Source organism: Manacus vitellinus, unplaced genomic scaffold (assembly GCF_001715985.3).
Source record: "Manacus vitellinus isolate BGI_N305 unplaced genomic scaffold, ASM171598v3 scaffold_12_pilon, whole genome shotgun sequence".
NCBI lineage: Eukaryota > Metazoa > Chordata > Aves > Passeriformes > Pipridae > Manacus > Manacus vitellinus.
This window is the reverse complement of record NW_021938949.1, coordinates 1398481-1419750: the sequence shown is the minus strand read 5'-3', so window position 1 is coordinate 1419750 and position 21270 is coordinate 1398481. Positions and strand designations below refer to the sequence as shown.

Below are 21270 nucleotides of genomic sequence, written 5' to 3'. Positions count from 1 at the left end.
AAGGAATTGCAATAGACAAATAAGAAAAAGAGCTCTTTTGCCAATTTGACCTTTCTGCCAATTTAACTTATTCCTAAGGCCAGTACTGCCAAGTAGCAGAAGGCATCTAGGGAAAGAAAAAGAAATTGTTTCTTTAGTATGACTTATGTTTTGGGTAAGCAAAATTCCAGTAAGACTATGGCTCTTTCTTGAGAAATTAAGTTTCTGAGAAGGAATCCAGAAAAATGTACCCAAAACAGGTAAACCTAGAAAAGCCAAATCTCTTCTAGTGCTACTAGATGTAATTTTTTTTCAATCAAACAAGGAAAAAAAATAACATCCATGTGTAGCTATGTCCTGGAATGAATTAAAAGCCATTGTAGAGTGGTACACACAACTTCTGTGTTCATCACTGTGTTTGCTTATACATATCTTGCCTATATTATCTAAATGATGACCATGACATTGTATTATATCTTGTTTTCTTAGTTCAACTGTATAGTGCCAGTATTGGGAGTCAAATATAGAAAGTAAGAACATAACCTGCACCTGCTGATGTATTCATGCAATCAGTGCCAAAGAAAACCATCAGTCATCAAGCGTCAACTGATATTTTAAGTTGTGCATAGAAAGGTGCTTGCAATCCTTAGTGCAAAGGATCTTCTAATGGCTGAGAAATGTAGTTCTCAATTGCTGATTTCTACAACTATATTTTCAACTCAACTGCTGGTAAAGGTTGTTCTGGCAGGGTCTCAGCACGCACACCTCAGATATTTTCCAACTGTGGAGATACTGTCATTCCATCCCACTTACCACTTAAGCAGAAATGTGATGTTCTAACCAGTTGTTATCCTTTCCATTTTAGCCCTACTGCTTTCTAGCATCGGCAGAGCATTTGAGCATATCTTACCACCCACACTCTTCAGGGTCATTCGCTTGGCTCGGATTGGACGAATACTGAGACTCATCCGGGCTGCCAGAGGAATTCGGACTCTGCTTTTTGCCTTAATGATGTCCCTGCCTGCTCTGTTCAACATTGGCCTCTTGCTTTTCTTGGTCATGTTCATCTATGCCATTTTTGGTATGGCTAACTTTGCCTATGTGAAGATGGACGATGGCATTGATGACATGTTCAACTTCCAAACCTTCGCTAACAGCATGCTCTGTCTCTTCCAAATCACCACATCAGCTGGCTGGGATCTTCTTCTCAGTCCTATTTTAAACACTGGGCCACCATACTGTGATCCAAGCATACATGGTACTGTAGGTGAATGTGGTAAACCTGCCACAGGTATTATATATTTTGTAAGTTACATCATTATATCATTTCTCATTGTTGTAAACATGTATATAGCTGTTATTCTGGAGAACTTCAATGTTGCTACTGAGGAAAGTACAGAGCCTTTAGGGGAAGATGACTTTGACATCTTTTATGAAATCTGGGAGAAGTTTGATCCTGAGGCAACTCAATTTATAACTTTCTCTGCGCTTTCAGATTTCGCAGATGCTCTGGCTGAACCTTTACGTGTACCAAAACCAAACAAAGTTGAACTCACAGCCATGGACCTGCCTCTGGTCAGTGGGGACAAGATACACTGCTTGGATATCTTGTTTGCATTTACCAAGAGAGTGTTGGGAGATTCTGGGGAGTTGGATACTCTAAAAGTACAAATGGAGGAGAAGTTCATGGCTGCCAACCCATCAAAACAGTCCTATGAGCCAATATCCACCACACTCAGGCACAGACAGGAGGAAGCCTGTGCCACAGTCATCCAACGTGCCTACAGGAGTCACCTGCTCCTACGCTCCTTAAAACAGGCTTCTTACCTGTACCACCGTAGAACTTGCAGTGCTGACACTCTGGGAGAGGCTGCTCCAGAGAATGAGGGACTTATTGCATCTATGATGGCTGCAAACTATGGTAGGAGTCCTAACAAGTCTGAAACTTTGTCCTCAGTATCCCTTCCTCCTTCGTATGACAGTGCCACAAGAGAGAGTAGTGGCAATCTTGTGGTTGAGAATGAAGAAATAACAGGTAATCAGCAATCTCCAGACATTAAATAGTTCATCAGTGACAAAGTCGTTAAGAATGTTTTTAAATGTTCACAGAAGATGATACTGTAAATACGTGTCAGCTGAGGCAGCCTCCCTGTGAAAAGAAGTCTGTTAGTGGGGATCAGTTACTTATGGTAGCTGGTGAATCATGGCCTTTGGCTCTGCTGAGTCCAGTTTTCTTCAATATTTACATATTTGGAGAAAGGTTTTGGATCTGTTTGATCGAGGGCATCCCACTGCAGAGCAGGTCCCACAGGACCCGAGTGCTGCAGCCTGTTCACAGCAGTGACAGATGACCTCTGCTGACACTTCCCTGGTGCAAGAAGCAGAAAAAAGCCCAAGCACCAATGGATCTACTGGAGAACAGAAAATGAATATTAGCATCAACTGAGGAATGGAAAGGAGCTAAAATTTACTCTTATTCCATTCCTAATTGACACTTTCATTTTAAACCTGTTTAGCAATTGGCTGCTGATTTTTTAATTTATTTTTTTTTCAATGTTTAGGGACAAATGTGCCACAAACATAGACCCTGCATGATCCACAGATATGCCACAGTATAGTGGACTTCTTCCCATGTGATCAAGTTACAGAATAAGTCATGGCATGTGTGTTATTGTAGTTGTGTTATTGAAGTTTAATGAAATAATAAATACAACTCCTAGTATTACAGAAGTTGTACTGAGCACAGCAAAACCTTGCTTTATGTTTTGTCTGTGAAGATTATTTTTTTAACCTGGTTTCCTCTGGCAGTGAAGTGAAGGTGGCTGTGCCCTGTATCTGTCAGTCACCCCATAACAAATTGTGTTCATTTCATTCTTTCCTCAAACTTCACCTAATGGATAAGTTTTGTGTTCAAGTTAATTCCTGACGATGTGGTAGAGAAGAGAGACAAAAATAAGCATTTCCACTGGCAGGAAATTGGTAGCATCACTTCAGCTACTCCCTTAGACACTAGAAACCAAGGCTGGGGAGCTCCATGTGGGACACATCAGAGCTGTCCTTGCTTATGGTGGTGAGCATCATCCATTGCCATGGTATGAGGCCTAAGGTAGACATGGCAAATTGGAGGTAGGAGCCTTTCCCCCTTCTGCCTGTGCTTCTCTGATGGGAGAACCAGCTTTCCCTCTCCTGCAAAGATTAGAAGCAACCAAAGTATGAGTAATGTGGGCAATTAGGAAACCTGTGTTGAAGCATTTGGGTCTGGTGTTAACACGAGACTAAGGATGTAATCATAAATTCTATTTCTCATGAAACTACCTGTGCAGATGGTCTCTCATTTCTCATGGTCTCTCATCTCACCTCACTTTCCGTACAAAGTCCTTTATCTTCATGCCCTCAGAGGTTGGGCTTCTCAGAAAAACACATGGCCAATTGGTATTCAGTCTTTCATGCTTTGTGCATGCACTTTGGAGATACTTCCAGCTGATACACTTTGCTGTCGAAGGACTGTTGTATTTTCCTTTGTCAGGCACTAGACACAGTCATAAATTACCCCTGACATTTTAATTTCTTACTTAAACTTCAAACACATTAGTTTAAGATGTTTTTTACTTTTCTTAACCACAAGGTTGGAGCTGAGCGTTCAGTGTTGGGTTTGGCAGGTTCTGGCAGAACTCAGGTGGGCTTTTCCCTCCACACTGATTTCATCCAGAAAAGAACTTGGCTTTTGCGACTGAGTGGGACCTGCTGTGCACTTTGCTTGCAACCTGCAGCAAGTTCTCTTATCTCTTCAACACCCTTTCTCTATTGTAGTAGTTATGTGTCCTGTCTTGTGTCACTTTCTTTTTCTGCCTTTTTCACCTCTTCAGATTGTGAGGGTTTTGGACAGAAATTCTCTTTTACTATGAATGGTAAATTACATCTAATAACAAGACTCTGTTTTCAGTTAATATTGTCTGATGACTGATGCAAATAAATAATGTTTATAGTACCTTTTAATTTCCTCTGTGGTATTCCCTTACCTATCCATTCCTGGAATCACAGCATCTTTACTTAATTTTGATTAATATTCCCTCAGATTTTAAGGTAGGTGCACAGTGAATACGTGTTGTACCAGAGAAGTCAACAGCTCTGTGCCTTTGGAACCCAGGGGCTCTATTCCTTCAAATAAATGATAAAACCAAAAATACAAAATAATTTTAAAAATTAAATTTAATTGGCTAAAATAACTTCTTTTTAACCACTTTCCCAGTTTGTGACCCGTCACAGGTGAGGAGTTGACTACATGGCACTTGTGAGATGGTTTTTACCAGCTCCACCTGTTCGAAGTCAGCTTCCCAAGATGTGCAGGATCCATCGAGGAGCAGTAATGAGCCACATGCATCGTTCTCGTTGGTTTGGGGGTGCACTGAACAGTCCTGACATCGTATTCTCCCAGGAGATTGCATTGAACACATCCATTCCTAAATGTGGTGCAACTCAACTTTGCCAGTCTGTCTGTCAGGAAGGGTTTTTTCAATTGTAAAAGTAGTTTATTGTTTGTCAGCTACAAACAAGCCTCACTGACGTCCATCTCTCTGGGAAGACCACCCTGAAGCTGAGCCAGAGCTCCACCAGTGTAGGAGATCAGATGCACAGGATCACTTTGTAACCCTAAATGAAATATTTGTTGGTGCAAGAAATGACAAGTACTCCCTAGGGTGAATTTTATCTTTTGCAGAAACTCTTCTGAGTAAAGGTGATATTGTTTAGGGAAGACAGTTCTCTTGCCATGTTCTTTAATCAGAGAATCGTAGAATGGTTTGATTTGGAAGGGATCTTAAAGACCATTTAGTTCCAATCCCTTACCAAGGGCAGGGACACTTTGCACTAGACCAGGTTGCTGAGGGTCCCATCCAACCTGGTCTTGAACACTTCCAGGGATGGGACATCCTCAGCTTCTCTGGGCAACCTGTGCCAATGCCTTGAATCACAGACTCACGGAATATTCTGAGGTGGAAGGGACCCACAAGGATCATCAAATCCATCTCTTCAGCAAATAGCCCATTCTGAAATTGAACCTACAACTCTGGCATTATTAGCACCATGCTCTAATCCTTACAGTAAAAAAATATCTTCCTTATGTCCAAGCTCAACCTGCCCTCTTTCAGTTTAAAACCATTGCCCCGCATCCTGTCAGTACAGGCCCTGACAAAAAGTCTCTCTCCATCTTTCTTATAAACCCTCTTTATACAATGAAAGGCTCCAAGAAGGTATTCCAAGCCTCAAGAAGGTCCCAACCGTTTGAAAGATAAAATTCTGAATATAAGCACAGCAATTAGAAAATGTACTCTTAGAAAATAATAATATTGCACATTCTCCTGCTGCTTCTTTGAATCTCCTAGTTTTGAATCCTATCGATGTCCATACTAAAATCCTAGTTTCCCATGATGGTTATGTGGCATACAGTCTTGTTTCTAGATGGATTGCTGCCCTTTTTGGTCATACAGAGCAATATTCTGTGTGTATGTCCCCTTTTAGTCATTATTCTGAGAGCAGTGCATTAACAGCCTGATCTCTTCAACAGTTTCCTCTTCCATAAACTGTATATCACTTACAAACTTTACCCCAAATTGTGTATTTTTAAAGAAGCTATTAGTAGAGACAACAAAAAATTGAGGCCTGAGAGCTTTTTCCTTTGACAGTAAATGAGAAACACCAGCTCAAACACATGATGTTTCTGTTTGTTCCTTTTGAACAAACCAACGATGAATAGACCAACAAAGGACATGAGATTTCCCAAACATATGGACCTCTCTGTAGTGGACTTCATTTTACCACCTAAAGCACATGCATTTTTTCACAGAAAATCAAAGTAAGGAGAAGCCTTGAATATTTGCAAGCCAGTCAAAAGAGCTAAAGGGAAAAAAAGAAAAAGGACTTAATGGAGCTAAAGAATAAAAAGCTGTTTTCTTCAGCAAAAAGCAGGACCTGTAACATAAGCTAGACTATTACCAGTGAGACTATCATTAATGGGATCATGTGAATAATGTAGAGTGTTTCTCAGCTCTTCTGCAAATGGATGGGGCTGCATGATATGAGACTCCTACTGCACATGAAAGAAAAGCAACATTTTCCTTCCCATTTGCCAGAGATCTTTGTAATTCAACAAATTTGTATGAATCAAAACCAGATCAAGTGCAGAGAAGCAATGCTAAGATAAATAACAATCCGTGATACGAAAAGAGACTCAGATTTAGTTTGTTCAAGCTAGAAATAACAGCTGAGAGGATACATCGAAGATATCAGTAAATAAAACAGGTGGGAAAATATGAGTGAGGGAGAAAAGTGTTTAAAAACCAAATTGAATATTCAGCAAGAAAATTAACCTAGAAATTAGAAATAGTTTCTGTTCTTCAGAGGATGGAGTCATGAAACTGTTTTAGCAGGAGGAGAGAAACCAGTTTGACTGGAAGGTGAATAGTTACACATTTCTTCAAGGAATTATGTGACACAACACTTTCCAGGAGATCTGTGACCCAGCAGGCCCCTTGGTTCCTGCTCAAAACTATTTCAATTTAATAAAATTGACCGAGATCTGCATCTGGACAACAAAACTTGTTGAATGCTTCCTCCTAGTGGTTTTTGATCAAAATGACATATTCAAAGTGAGAAAAAAAAAAAATAAAAGACAAAAGAAAAAATTGAGACCTCTGTCTCATGTACAGAGAATGAAACCCAAACAGGTAAATAAATGCCTGAAGAAAAAGTATTAGCAAAAAGCAGAGAGCTTAGAGGGAGTAGGAGGAAGGATTGTGCTAAAAGAAAGCTACTGTTTAAATATCAGAAAACAAAATGAGCAAGAATTTCTAGAGTAAAAGAGAACTAAACCATGAATAGGAAGCTGACACAAGTCATTGGCTACATAAGAAAGAAGAAGAAAAAATAAAGATGAGAGTTTGGTTTAAAATGGGGCAGAGATGAGGTTTTGGACCACTTTAGGCTTAAAGTTCATCTCTCTCTATATATGATAAATATCAGGTAAGAAATCTTCATTTTTAGTGAAGACGATAGAAAATGAGGGATTGTATTTTCCTTGGCTGACAAAAAAGTTTGAATGGAAATGTGAGTACATCCATGGATGGACACAGAAGTGAATTAAAACAATGCAGTTGGGGTCCAGAGTAACCTCTTTCAAAAATCCTGTTGAGAACTGGCACATGAACCTGCAGATCTCTCAGTAAGGATTTTGTGAGAACCTGTCAAATCAGGAAAGGTAGCAGGAGATAAAAAAAATTCCACAAAACCCAACCTAAATGAAATACTTGTATTTGAAAAGGAGGTAATAAGCAATTGAAGCAATCAGAGACTTCTAACCTGAATTAAGGATATTGCAGTGCTGAGGGACACATTTTGGAGAGAAAATAATAAAAGATTTGAAGGAAGGTGGAAAATTGAATAAAAGACATTTGAACTCTATTTACTAAGAAAGAAGAATCTGTAAGATCTTATCCCCTTGTGTTCTGAGTAAAAGGGCAGAGTATGAAGTGCTCTGCTGGGGGCCAAATGGGGATATTTGCTTCCAGGTGATGGAAACAGCAGAGCACTCTGAACACCTGGATCATTCACTGAAACAGAATGGTTGGAGGTGCAACAGGATGCAAACATGAGACAGAGAAATGCAAATGAAAATCTGTCAGCTGAGACACAGCCCGTGGAGGGCAGGTTGTGCTGACGCAATGGGAAGGCACTGGTGAGGCTGCAACTGCACCCCTGCACACACTGCCCAAGATGTGTCCATCTGGTCAAGAAATATGCCCAAGAAATATCCATATGAACCAAACAAGAATTAAAGGATTTCTACAATAGAGAGGGAACTAGAAAGTCTTTTGAAATAAATCTGGAATTCTGACTTGCTTAATTCTGAAAGTCGAGAGATGTGACTGTTCTTGAGAGGAGAATAAATGTCAGTGAGGGTTAAACAAGAGTATTGAGCAACACTTATTTTGAATAGAGTCTGCATCATCCACTCTTCTCCAAAGTCTATAGGAGGGTGCTGTTTATAGCTTCTGGGCTGTGAGTTTTCCCTCTGGAATTTTGCCATGATCCCATGGCTATTGACCAGGCCTCTTGCACAGAGAAAAGCTGGAAAATGCATCTGGAAACTTTGTCATCCATAACCTATTGGTCTGGAAGCACAAGATGCTCCAGAACAGCAAAATCCAATCCTCAAATACATGTTTGCTAATTCCATCGAGTGAGATGGTCCCTAACTGACACTTCATATGTGTTGGGACAGCAATACCAGAAAGTGGAAAGATATTTTCCTGACACAAAGGCAAGTAACGTTTGCAGGAGGGTGTAGGGTGCAGCAGAGCAGGCTGGCACACCCACAAGTCATGTGCAGCACAAGTGTTCATATAATTGCAGGTAAAGAGATGCAAAAGCTTGTTGGACAAAGACAGCACTATGATTTGTGCAAGCTGATTTAGAAAGCAGATCCAGAGGGTCTGGTTTTGGGTAGTATGAGCACAAACCAACGGAATGATCTTAGTGCAGGTTGCTCTATTACAACTATGTCATGTTGCCACTGAAAGAAACTGTCAAGGCAGGTCTAAATGCTGCCAAATATCTTAAAGGTGGGTTTGGTTGCATTTGACTAATTTGTTCCACTGGGGTTACAACTCTTGACCTGAAGATATCAAGGAGAATGTCTGCTTCCTGGTAAATTGTTTCTCAGTTAATCAGTGTTACACTTAAAATTGCAAGCTTGCCTCTTTGTTTAAATTACCTTGACTTCAATGCCTTTCACACCTTTAATGCTACATTAAAAATTTATTTAGTACCTTCAATGAAAATATTATTCATGATCATCTCTGTATTTATTATTTTAATGTGATTGGAAGGAACTCCTAAAGCCTCTCACCCAGGCGTTTTCTCAACTATCATGAAATCTTTTGACTCTTGTCAACACCTTCCTATATCTGACAAACCAATAACAGCTGAGGTTTGCCGTGATTAATATAGTCATGATGGCAGGCAGCCAAGTATCATCTCCTTGGAACTGAAGAAGAGGAACCAACAGTCAGGAACTTCATCGGATTTGGCAAAGAAAGGGTTGACATTCACCCATCAGGAGACAGCTGCAAGAGATAAACAATCAGGGAACAAACTATAATATAAAGGCAGGAGATGAGTGCCTGTGCTAAGGGAAGTGGGTTTGGGGCTTTGTTTGTAGGTTTGAACAATTGCCCTAAACTAGTGGTGGCCTCTGTATCTAATGAGGTGATAGCGCAGTTATAGGTATATTTGCTCTGTTTCTTTAGACAGGCTTTTGCTGGGACTGTTGTGCCAGTCAGGCTTTCCACATATGTGTATTTGGAGAGTTTATCCTAGTTGAATTTCTTTTTTTTTTTTTTTCTGAAGGAATGACTGCATTTGCTTGCCTGTTTTATGAGCTGGGTTTCATTGTTGCACTTGTCTTTGTGTTGGAGACTCTCTCTGGAGTGATGGTGTGTTTCTGGGGCAGGACTGACATGAGTAATTTATGTGTGTCCATGTGTGGTACAGAAGTAGTAAAATGGTGACCCCATTTGTAAGAGAAAGTAGTGCAAACTCTCACTACACTCTGAAGTTTGTGCCTCTGTCTTACCTATGTTTACTCTTCAACTTTTACTTCACTTTAAGTCATCTGTAGAAACCAGCTTCTGTTTTGGTGTATTTATCTTTTTAATATGAGTATGAGTACAGAAAGGGCTAGGAAGTAAAAGTCAGTTAGAGAAAGCAAAATATGAGTAACAGGTGGTAGAAAGAGCTTCTCGAGCATCCTTTCTCAATGTTGGACTTCTGAATGCCCATGAAGAGGGGCTGCTCTTGTAGCCTTCCAACTCTTTTGGAGGCCCAGGTCAATTGTTAGTATTGTGTGTTATTGCCCATGGGTGGCTGTGTTTGTGTTGAGAACAGCAATTCCCTTCAAAAACCTGGCAGAAGCCTCAGTCCTATCCCATTTAAAGTCACTCCCAAATCAATACTTGAAAATAGATGAAAGAATAAATAAAAAACCCTAAACCCTCTCTCTGAGAGAACACTTAAACATTGGGGAGGGGGGAAAAAATTGGACTTTTCTTGATGATGAAGGGAGCATTCCATATCCACCCAGGGTCTGACCCTGCACTCACAGGGGTCAGCTGGGAAAGCAAAATGCAGTGGTTCACTGTGTGCATTGATGTGCTTTAATGTGAGTTTTCCAGTCAAGGGCATATGGTCCTTAAAGGCTTCATTTGTCAGATATAGGATATTGCATTAAGGATGAAATATGAAAAACTGATGGCCTTGAGTAGTTACAGGTTTGTATAAAATCTTCTCCAAAGAGTTAAAACAGAAATATTTGAAAGATTCCTCCACTTTTAACAGGTTGAATTTTTGCATGCTTGGAGACCTCAGTGACTTCACTTAACTTTTCTTGGGAGGCAACTGAGCCTGCTGCATTAGCTGCCAGGTCCTGGTTAAATGCTCTCCTCATCCTGCTCTTTCTTGGTCCTGGGCAGGCTCATCGATTACATTAGGGTTACAGGTGATTTATGCTGGAGGTTCCTCTTGTAGAGGTTCTGACTTCGTCTCAGATCTAGCTTGGTCTAAAATTGCTTACTGCAGAAATGAAGGTAAGGGGGAAATTGGTGGTGGGATCTGATAGAAGTATAAAAATGTAAGTGGGAGTAATCAGGAGAGGGGTGAGAAACTTGCAGACTGCTGGCAAACAGACTGAGGAAAGAAAGAGAAAGCCAAAAGACATATGATGGTCAATGCTTGGCTCTTCTTCACTAAGGCAAAAGATGTAGCTGGTGCATTGTGCCGGTTTTGGCTCAAGTAGAGTTGGTTTTCTTCACAATAACTATGATGGGACCAAGTTTTAGATTTGTGCTGAACACAGTGTTGATAATACAGAGATGTTTTTGCTGTTGCTGAGCAGCACTTGCACAGCATGAAGGCCTTTTCTGCTTCCTGTATTGTCACACTAGTGAGGGGACTGGGGGTGCATGAGAAGCTGGGAGGAGATACAGCCCAGACAGCTGACCATCTGACCAAAGGGATATTCCCCACCACGTGACATTGTGCTCAGTATATAAAGTGGGGGGAAGAAGCATGGAGGATGTTTGGAGTAATGGCATTTGTCTTCCCATGTCACCATTGTGTGTGATGGAGACCTGCTGTCCTGGAGATGCCTGAACACCCACCTGTCCATGGGAAGTGTTGAATGAATTCCTTGTTTTACTTCACTTCTGTGTGTGGCTTTTGTTTTATCTTTTGAACTTTGACTCCACCCACGAGTTTTCTCACTTTTTCTCTTCTGCTTCTCTCCCTGATCCTGCGGGTGGGGGAGTGAGTGAGTGGCTGGTTGGTGCTTAGTTGCTGTCTGGGATTAAACCATGACAGATGTTTTTGGTGCCCTGTGTGTAGTTAGAATGGTTAGAGATAACGAGAGATTTGATTGAAATGTTCCAGGTCAATTTAATAGCAGTTATTGCCATCTAGATATTAATTGCCAGGCTCCTGTTCTTGCCATGGGGCTCATCTGCCTGACTGTATTAGTCTAGTGCTTGTCAGTGGCTACCTTTTGCCTTTGCTGCTCTCTGTAATACTGATCACCTCCCTCTACTGTGCCTGGGCATGTTTTCACAACAGCCACAGCGATGTGCCTGCACTGGCAGATGGCCAGGGCACCACAGCTGAACTGGACAGGCTGGAACTCCAGTGTGAACTCCAGTCAAAGGGACTGTGAACCGTAGATGAGTCCATGAGGGAACAGATATCCACCAGCAGCCCACAAAGGACCTCACGCAGCCCACAGGACCTCACCTGGAGCAGGTTCGTGCCTGAAGGAGACTGTGATCCTGTGAAGGACCCACACTGGAGCCATTTGTGAAGAGCTGCAGCCTGTGGGAAGGACCCACGTTGGAGAAGTTCATGGAGAACTGTTTCCCATGAGTGGGACCCTGTGCTGGAGCAGGGGAAGCAGAGATGCCCCCGAAACCTGTGGTGAAGATGATGGTGAGGCAGCTGTGCCCCTGCAGCCATGGAGGACTGTGATGTGGACTCTTAACAAGAACCCCTTGTTGTTGACCACGCTGGGGATGAGGGGAGGAGTTCACTGCAGTGAACCTTTCCCAAAAGGACCAGGGCTAGAGATCATAATGGATGTGCCTTCAAATTATTGTCAGCCATTATTTGAGTTGTATGTTACAGGAATTACTATAACAGGAACCACATGAACGAATGGAGGAAAGGCATTAAAAGAAGCAGTGCAAGAGCAGAGTGACCCAACTTGAGCTGGTTTTGGTGCCCAGTAACTCAGTGCAACACACCATCTCTCCAGTCCTGAGTGGCCACCATAACTGATGGAGCACAAAGTCATGGACTAAATGAACACAAAGGACTTTGTGTACATAGAGTAAGGAGTGACATCTGTGTGTTGTACTGAAGGATGGAAGGGAGGTGGTGGTTATTGAGGTGTTGGATAGTCTGGGACCTGACCACAACACATGGTATGGAATAAGGGGTGGAACATGGTGGATTTGGCTGGGGTAGAGTTAATTTTCAGTACAGGACTGTGTTTTAGGTTTGTGTTGAACACAGGGCTGATAATACAGATGTGCTTTTGCTATGGCTGAGCAGTGTTTTCACAGAGCCAAAGCCTTTTCTGCTTCTCACGCTCTCATGCTGGTGAGGTGTCCAGGGGTACATGGGAGGCTGGGAGAGGACACAACCAGGACAGCTGATCCCAACTGACCAAAAGGATATTCGGGGCCATGTGACATCATGGGCAGTGTATGGATTGGAGGAAGAAGGAATAAATAGGGGACATTCAGAGTGATGGCATTTGTCTTCCCAAGTCACCATTATGTGTGATGGAGCTCTGCTATCCTGGGGATGGCTGAAAACCTACCTGCCCATGGGAATTGTTGAATGAATCCCTTGTTTTGCTTTGCTTGTGTATGTGGCTTTTGCTTTACTTATTAAACTGTCCTTAACTCATGAGCTTTCTCACTTTTATTCTTCCGGTTCTCTCCCTGATGCCACTGGCGGGGGAAAGAGGAAGTGGCTGTGTAGTACTTAGTTGCTGTCTGGGTTTAAATTGTGACATACATATATTTATTAACTATTTTTAGTTGTGTAACCTTCACTCAAAGGTGGAGATTTGCATAAGAAAGCATTTCTTGGCACTACCAAAAAGAGTCTGGCTGCATCCTCTTGACACCCTCTCTTCAGTTACTGATATACATTGATGAGGTCCCCTCTCAGTCATCTCTTTTTGAGGCTGAACAGGCCCAGCTTCCTCAGCCTGTCCTCATGAGAGAGATGCTCCAGTTCCTTCACCTTCATAGCCTCTGCTCTAGGAGCTCCATCCCTCCTGTCCTGAGGAGCCCAGAACCAGGCACAGCACTCCAGATGTACCTCACAAGGTCTGAGTAGAGGGGCAGGATTACCTCCTCTTGACCTGCTGGCCATACTCTTCCTAATGGTATCCCAGGATACCACTGGCCTTCTTGGCCCTCAGGGCACACTGCTGTCTCATGGACAGGCTGTCGTCCACCAGGCCCCCCAGGTCCTTCTTGGCAGACCTGGAATGCAGAGCTGCTTTCCAGCAGGTCAGCCCCTGGCCTGTACAGGTGCCAGGGGTTATTCTTCCCCACGTGCAAGACCCTGCATTTGCCTTTGTTGAACCTGAGGCAGCTCTTCTCTGCCCATCTCTCCAAATTGTAGAGGTCCTTCTGAAAGGCTGCACAACATTCTGGGGTATTGTCCACTCCTCCCAGCTTTGTAATTGTATAAGGTTCAACAAGGTCAAATTCCAGGTCCTTCACAACAGTAGGTCACAAAAACGCCTTGCAGTGCTACAACCTGGGGGGAGAGTGGCTGGGAAGCTGCCCCGTGGGAATGGACCTGGGTCTGTTGGCTGAACATGAACCAACGTGAGCCCCGGTGGCTGGGAAGGCCAATGGCACGTAGCCTGTACCAGCAATAGTGTGTCCAGCAGGACCAGGGCAGTGATTGTTGCCCTGTTCCCAGCACTGGTGAGGCTGCACCTCAAATCCTGTGCTCAATTTTGGGCCCCTCACTACAAGAAAGACATTATGGTGCAGGAGTGTGTGTCCAGAGAAGGGCAGCAGAGCTGGGGAAGGGTCTGGAGCACAAATCTGATTGGGAGCTGCTGAGGGAGCTGGGTTGCTTAGCCTGGAGAAAAAAACAGCTCTGGGGAAACCTTATTGTTCTCTACAGCTGCCTTCAAAGAGGTTGCAGACAGGTGGGTCCAGCCTCCTCTCCCTGATAACAAGCAGTAGGACAAGGGGAAATGGCCTCATGTTGCACCAGAGAAGGTTTAGATTGGATATTAGGAGAAATTTCTTCACAGATTACCCAGAGGAAGTGGTAAAGTCACCATCCTTTGGAAGGGTTCAAAAAAATATGTGGATATGGCACTTAAGGGTTTCGTGGTGGACTTGGTAGTACTAGGTTAAAGACTGAACTTAACAATCTTAGAGGTGTTTTCCGACCTAAATGGTTCTACGCAGTGCCAGGTTAAGAGTTTCATATTGAAGGAGCTTGAGTTCAGGCCTCATGTTCATTTGGGGCTTCTTAAGCTGATCAGCTTGAAGATGTTGAAAATATATTAATGACATTTGCTGAATTCAGTCATAGAACCATTGAATCATTTATGTTGGACAAAGTCTCTAAGGTCATGGAGTCCAACCATTAACCTCACATGGACATCTTCCTAGCATGGTCATTCTTTCCTCTTTTCAGAAGAAAATAATCTATTGTCACATCTCTCTGCTGTTGACTTGGTTTGGAAATGGAGGAAGAAGCAGGTACATTTGGGGAAAAGTGATCAGAAAGAGGTCATGAGTTGGACTGGAGACTTGCAAGTAAAATAACACGAGTACTCAAAACTGGGACTAGACTACAACCCCTGGATTTGCAACTTAATAAAAGGATGAAAAGATCGTTCAAGAGCACCAGAGAAAGGGCACTGGAGGACAAAGATGATGCAGAAAACTTATAGAAAAGGCTACAAGAAAAGGAACAGGAGAACAGTTTAATTTTGCTCCAGATTTGTCAAGCTTTTATCAGAAATTCTGAGCCATTGAACCACTTGTGACCACAGTTTCCCTGAGATGTGACCCATGTGAGCATCAACAGGCCTAGAGCAGTCCCAAGGAAGTCCACGGCATTATTTCTGTGCTTAAAGACATTGTGATCATTATTGCATAGTTACATTGGGTCTTTCTACCCCAAGCACTTCCAGGAAGCTGAAATGGCAGACTTTGAACACAAACTAATAGGCATTACAATTAATTAGGAGATTCAAATTAAAAAAATAAAAAGGAAATGGTTCATGACTCATGTAAAATGTGAAGTAAATGTAGTGGAAGAAAGTTTGCCTTTAATTAGTGTTAAAATGGGGGAGGGAGGGCATGATGGACTGCAGTGAAAGAAAGAAGAGGGATTGGGTTACTAAATGCAGAAAATTATCACTTGGAATTTCCCTGCAGTCCTTGTGGGGATTTTCTTGTTAGCTTTGCCTCAGAGATGCTTCTCAAGGCTTTTTTCTAACTGCAGGTAGTGTTTGACTGAAACCAATCAATCAATCAACTTTCTCTGACTGTGATATTTTATTTTTTTAATTTTTTTAAATTATTATTTTTATTTCTTTTTTTTTAGTTTTGATGTGGAAATCTTTTCTAAAAATGTTTAACCTTTCACTGGTCTGCTTTGAAGTACTTCCTTATGGAAATCAAAGCCAAAACTCCCATTGAGATTGGCAAAGTTTAGATTTCACCCTCCTTAAAACATCTCCCTGGGGTATCCATGGTCCAACTGCACCTTGGAGCTCTCTTGGTTCCCTCCATGGGCTAAGCTTTGATGTCCCTCAGCTACTGAATAGAAAACAGTATCCTCTGCTGGAGAACTTGCAGGGGTAAAGCAATTTTGGTGTCGTGAGTGGGTGCTTTTGACAAAAAAAAAAAAAAAAAGAGGGAATATATTTTTATTTTACACTTTGCAAAGGCTGAATGTGTGACCAGCTCTTTGTAGGAGGTTTTACCCAATCTAGGAAGAGCGGGAGAGCTTGGCTGACTCTGCTTGCTTCCTCCAAATAGGACAGGAAGCTTTGCTGAAACTCAGGCTCTGCCTTTCTGACACTGCTAATCACTAAACCTCATGTAAGTGCTTTCCCCACTTAGTGAAGCTGTGTTTCTCTGCTCTCTGAACTGCCTAATGACCAAATATTTGTGCTGTCCACAGGTGGCAAAAAGCATGGTAATGGGTCATAATTCAGCCCAGCCCAGCATAACCTTCTTTCCCTTCTAAATTAAAACACAGCTGTCTTCTGGTGTGATATAAAGTGGCCTAATTTTGGAGGGATTGAGGGGTGAGCCATTTCAGGGAGATGAAAATTAATTTTGCTTTAATGATGTGAGCTGCTATGTCTATCAGAGCCCTGAATGCTTTCTTCACACTTGGACACAGTCGTTGACAGAGGCACTGCCTGCCTGTAATATTTTTTCCCCCATTAAATTAGATTAGCTCACTTTAGGATTATATCTTTGAGTCTGATTGAACAAATGTAGCAATTTATCCAGGCGTTACAGGATTTCCCCATGGATGCTTGATGAGAGATGCTCCATGAGGATGATACACTTAATTAAAAGATGGAAGCTGAAGACTGATACAGATGTACCCTGACACAGCAGCTGGGTTTGTGTCAGGGTCCCTTTGCTTATTGAAATTGAAGCGTGGGGATGAGAAGAAATCAGGGCTCTCATTGCAGAGGAAGGAATAAGCCCAGATCCCTGACAGGGTTATACAATGGAGTTTTAGCATCATCCCTGATGTGATTCAGTGTGGGGTTCCTGTAGGGGTTTGGCAGAGTGGGTTAATCTTGTGCTTTCCATGGCATGGAGGGGAGGGGGGAAAGGGGATGTGTGTGGGTGGCAGGGGGGGTGTCTCAGCCCTGCTGGTTTGCTTTATTTCCTTGCAGTGGGGCTGGAAAGTTATCAGAGAAGGGAGCTTGTGGGAGTCCTTCAAGGGGGTCAATACAGGATGGCTCCAACCCTTTTGCCTGGTTAATAAAAGAGCAATGTTTTGGTGATTGCCTTTTCTTCATCCCACATGCCCTCAATCTTCCATCACAGGAAAACCTTTCTTATCTTGGTCTTCTCCTTTATTTCAAAGGGGATTAAAACAAATGACAGTATTTTTCTTTCCCAGTAGAGGGAACTATTGCCTAAATTGAGTTTTGTGTGTGACGTCCTCACAGCACCTTGTGCTAAAGGAGCTTCTCACAGCACTTATCCCAGGTAGTAAAAGGGTTTATAAAAAGCTGGGGTCTGTGAAAAGCAAAAGCACTCCACTTGAGCACCTAGCAGGGTGGGAGGGCATGGAGAAACCTTTCAAATTTGAAGAATAATACTTTTTTTTATTCCTTTTTGCCAAATGAAGTTCTCCAAGGAAAGTGCTCCTAAAGCAGGTTTTCTTTTTTTAAGGGGAAAAACCCAAATAATGCGTTTTAAACAAAAACTTCTCCAAACTCAGACTTTCAAGATCTGCAGATTTTTCAGTTTCTTTGTTTTCTGAAAAGGCACTGACAAATGTGCAGAGATATGGGTAAAAGAAAGGTTTTATGAACATCTTTGGGGAATAAATGGCTCTTTGTAACCAGCATTGCTGTCTACAGTCCCTTTAAGAATGTAGTGATTGCTTTGTGGGGAAAAAAGGTATGTTTTGGAGAGAAGTGAATTGAAAGATGACACCAACTGATCTCCCCTCCCATAGTATTTATTTTGCTCCTGGTACTTATTTCCACATGACATACTCATTTACTAGGTTTCAGCTGACTTGCCTGAACTTTTTCAGACATTCAGCAAGCCAGCATTACCTGAATGCTTCTTGCAGAAAGGAAGACTTTGGCAAGGCAGAGTAGGTTTAATCAATTTTCCTCTCTCTGATCAGCCTGTCTATAGGGTTCCAATTAACATGGCTGCCTTATGATTAGTGTTTGCATTAAGAGTTGATTCTGTGCCAGGGATGTTCCCCAATTACTGTGTGATTTGGAGCTGCACATATCCAGAGCCCACCTGGGAAGTGCTGCCTTCAGTGTATGTTCCTGGGTTACATTTCTGTACCTTCTGAAGGGATGCTCAAAGGGAGGCAATTTGAAAAGAAAAACCCAAATACTGTGTACATATTTGAAAACTGGGGGAAAAGATTCTTTTTAGGGGGGTAGGAAATGGAAGAACCCTCTGAGTCCTGCTCCTGGTATGGAAGAAATTTGGCAGGTATCTTTCCCCTCCTGTACTCCTGCCTACCTTTTATTAACATGATTTATTTCCTTTGTAAATATTGCTCTGGTTTTTTTCTATAAGCTGAGTTCAGACTGAGCTGATTTCATTATCACAGGATTTAGGATTTTCTAGTATTATGAATAATTTCTGTATTTGTAAAGACAAATGAAACAGATGGGTCATCCTGGAGTTTCAACAGGGTTTAGCAATGTTTTCTCCCTCTGTAAAAAAGAAGTGGATTCGAAAATTTACAGAAGAATTATCTCTTAGAGACTGCAAAAATGAAGCAAGAAATGATTCAGGATTAGTGGATGGGACATTAAGTGAAAGTCTGTGGCTTTCTCCTCCTCTCCCTGGCTGCACTACTAAATCTGTGACACTGAGATGCTGCTGGTTCTCAACCTTGGGATCATTGCTAATGTGGTTCTGAAGGAAGAAGGGAGGACAGAGGACCTCCTTTCATGGATTGCAAGTAGAGCAAGAACCATATGGAAGAGAAAATTGAAAACCAATATTTTAATATTTACTTTTAGCTGTCATGGTCCCTTCCACCTGAAATTCCTGACCTGAGGTAAATTTCCAGCAGTGTCTGTGTAACATCAACCTGCAGAGGCAAACTCTGGTCTGTGAAAGTACAGGTGAGCATATAATATATAATATTACATAAGTAATAAAATAAAAATTCCCTGAAACACATAATTCAGCCCCAAAACACACATCTTCACACGTAATCAGCACAGAGAGCAGTATGACATGGTCTATCAATCATAGACTCATTAAGGTTGGAAAAGACCTCTAAGATCCAACCATTAAATTAACTCCTCCTTCATAGGAAGAAGCAGTAGGTTCACATGTCCTCTCTCTCCACAAGCCCAACTACCTTATGATATATTTTTTTAGCTGTCTGGGGGAAGAAACACCATTTTTTTGAGGTGATGTAGGGCACAGCACCATGGTAGAAGTTTCTGCAGGTCTAGGCACCCCACAGTGATGGTTCTGCTGCCCAAGAGTTGGGAGCATTTCTGGGTGCTGAGAGCACTGTTGTGGTGGGACCATGCCATGGCCACCCCAATGTGGAGGATTTCCACTGCAGCTCTGCTGCTGTGATGAGCAGTGTGACCCCCAGCAACTATCCCTACACTGTACTTTTGCTACGGTGGGAATTCTTGTTTTAATTGAACTTAAAATGGTGTTGGAAATCATTAAACATTGCTGAAAAAGTGTTGTTCCTCTTGTAAGTTGCAGTGGTTGGGGTTCAAAAACGAGTTGAGATGTCACAGACTCACAATTTGACTTTCTGGCATTGAAGATGTGCTCACCCTGACCTCTTTGGGCCCTTTGGTGCATGCACCATTCAGCCCTATGATGAGAGGTTAAACCCCTGGGGATTTGTCTTCCTTTGCCTCCTGCCTTGCACATCATTTTGTGCTGCTCTAGGCTTTTACAGGCTCTTTTCCCACAGGGAAAGCTCCACTCTTCTCTGCCTTTCTTAGTCTTCATTCCCCTCCATCTCCTTTTGTTTGTAGTCTTTGTTTTCCAGTCTCTAACCTCTATTCCCCCTTCCCAGCTCCTTCTCTCCTCTTCCTCACCCAGCTCTTCCCTATGATATACTTCATTTCCTGCTTTTCCAGTTCTGAATCTTTGTTCATTTTGAATCCCCCACTTGATAATTTCCTTGAACATGAACTTGTTCTTGAATGGAGACCTGCTCTCCAACCACCTTCCCAGGGCCACTGCAGCCTCATCAGTTTTTTTCTCTACATGATCTGCTCCTTTCCCAGCACTTGCTGTCCTTGATCACTACCAAACCCTGAGCTGCTTTCACAGGAGTGTTTGTTACAACTGCAAACTCTCTTTCCAGAGAGGCAACAGCCACTTTCCAGCACAAAACTGAGGCAGTAAAGCAATGCCAATCTCCCCTGTACATCCTATTTTACCTCACTCAGTAACTTAAGGGTCTTTTGCAGTTTTTCAGAAGTTTCTGTCACTTTTACCATCCTGAATACTTCAATATTTCCAGCAAGTCCTTGCCACTCCTCTCTACACCCAGAGACATCCAGCTATGATCTTCCCAGTCACTGCTGGGCTGCTCATTTTTAGTGAAAGCTGCTGTTCCTACTCATTGGAGTTGCTGCCCTGTAAGCAGGCATCTCTTCCTTAAGGCCTGAGGCACTGGGACAGTCAGCTGCTGGAAGAGATGGGTTTGGTTGTCTGTGGGTGATCAGAGGGCCCAGCTTTGGCACGGTTCACCCTTTCTCCCTTCCTCTGTGTGCTCAGGGACCCCTTGCTTTGTCCTGTTCCTCACTGCTTCTCCTCTCCCCCGTGCACCCTTGGCCCTGCTTGCACCCTCTCTCCAAGTCCACCATGACAACTCCCAACTTCCATGGCAGCTTCATCCTCCCTCCTTCCCCCTCCCACCTTTCCCTCCAGTCACTTTCATCCCATCTTTCTCCCTAGAGCATTTAGATGTAGCACCTGGGGACGTGGTTTAGTGGTGGACATGGCTGTGCTGGCTTAATGGTTGGACTCAATGGTCTCAGGGGTATTATTTTACAAACCAAACAAGTCTGTGATTCTAGCCCTCACTCATCCCGCTTCCCACTGCTTTTTCCATCCTTCTCTTCCCTATCCCTCCCTTCTTCCCAGCTCCTCTCATCCCTCCTTTCACCCTAGACCACGCAGATGTAGCACTTAGGGACACAGTGTAGTGGTGGACTTGGCTGTGCTGACTTAACTGTTGGACTTGATGATCTAAGGGGTATTTTACAAATCAAACAAGCCTATGATTCTATCCCTCCCTCATCCCACTTCCCGATGCCTTTTCCATGCTTCTCTCCCTTCCTCCCAGCCCTTTTCATCCCTCCTTCCACCCCACCCCTTTTCTTTGCCCATCGTTTCTCCTTCCCCACCCCTCAGCCCTGCCTATCCTCCCTCCGCACCCCTCTGCCTTCCTCCCTATCCCCCTGCCTGCCTC

At 42.8% G+C, this 21270-nt stretch overlaps 1 protein-coding gene across 1 annotated transcript in view; it reads left to right on the top strand.

Moving 5' to 3' along the window:
• LOC103755785 (sodium channel protein type 5 subunit alpha-like) overlaps positions 1-2043 on the top strand; it is a 33363-nt gene extending 31320 nt beyond the window's left edge. The window contains exon 25 of the mRNA XM_018067598.2: positions 845-2043. Within this exon, the coding sequence (XP_017923087.2) occupies positions 845-2043 (1199 nt within the window). The remainder of the gene's footprint in view (positions 1-844) is intronic.
• Positions 2044-21270: the final 19227 nt, after the last annotated feature.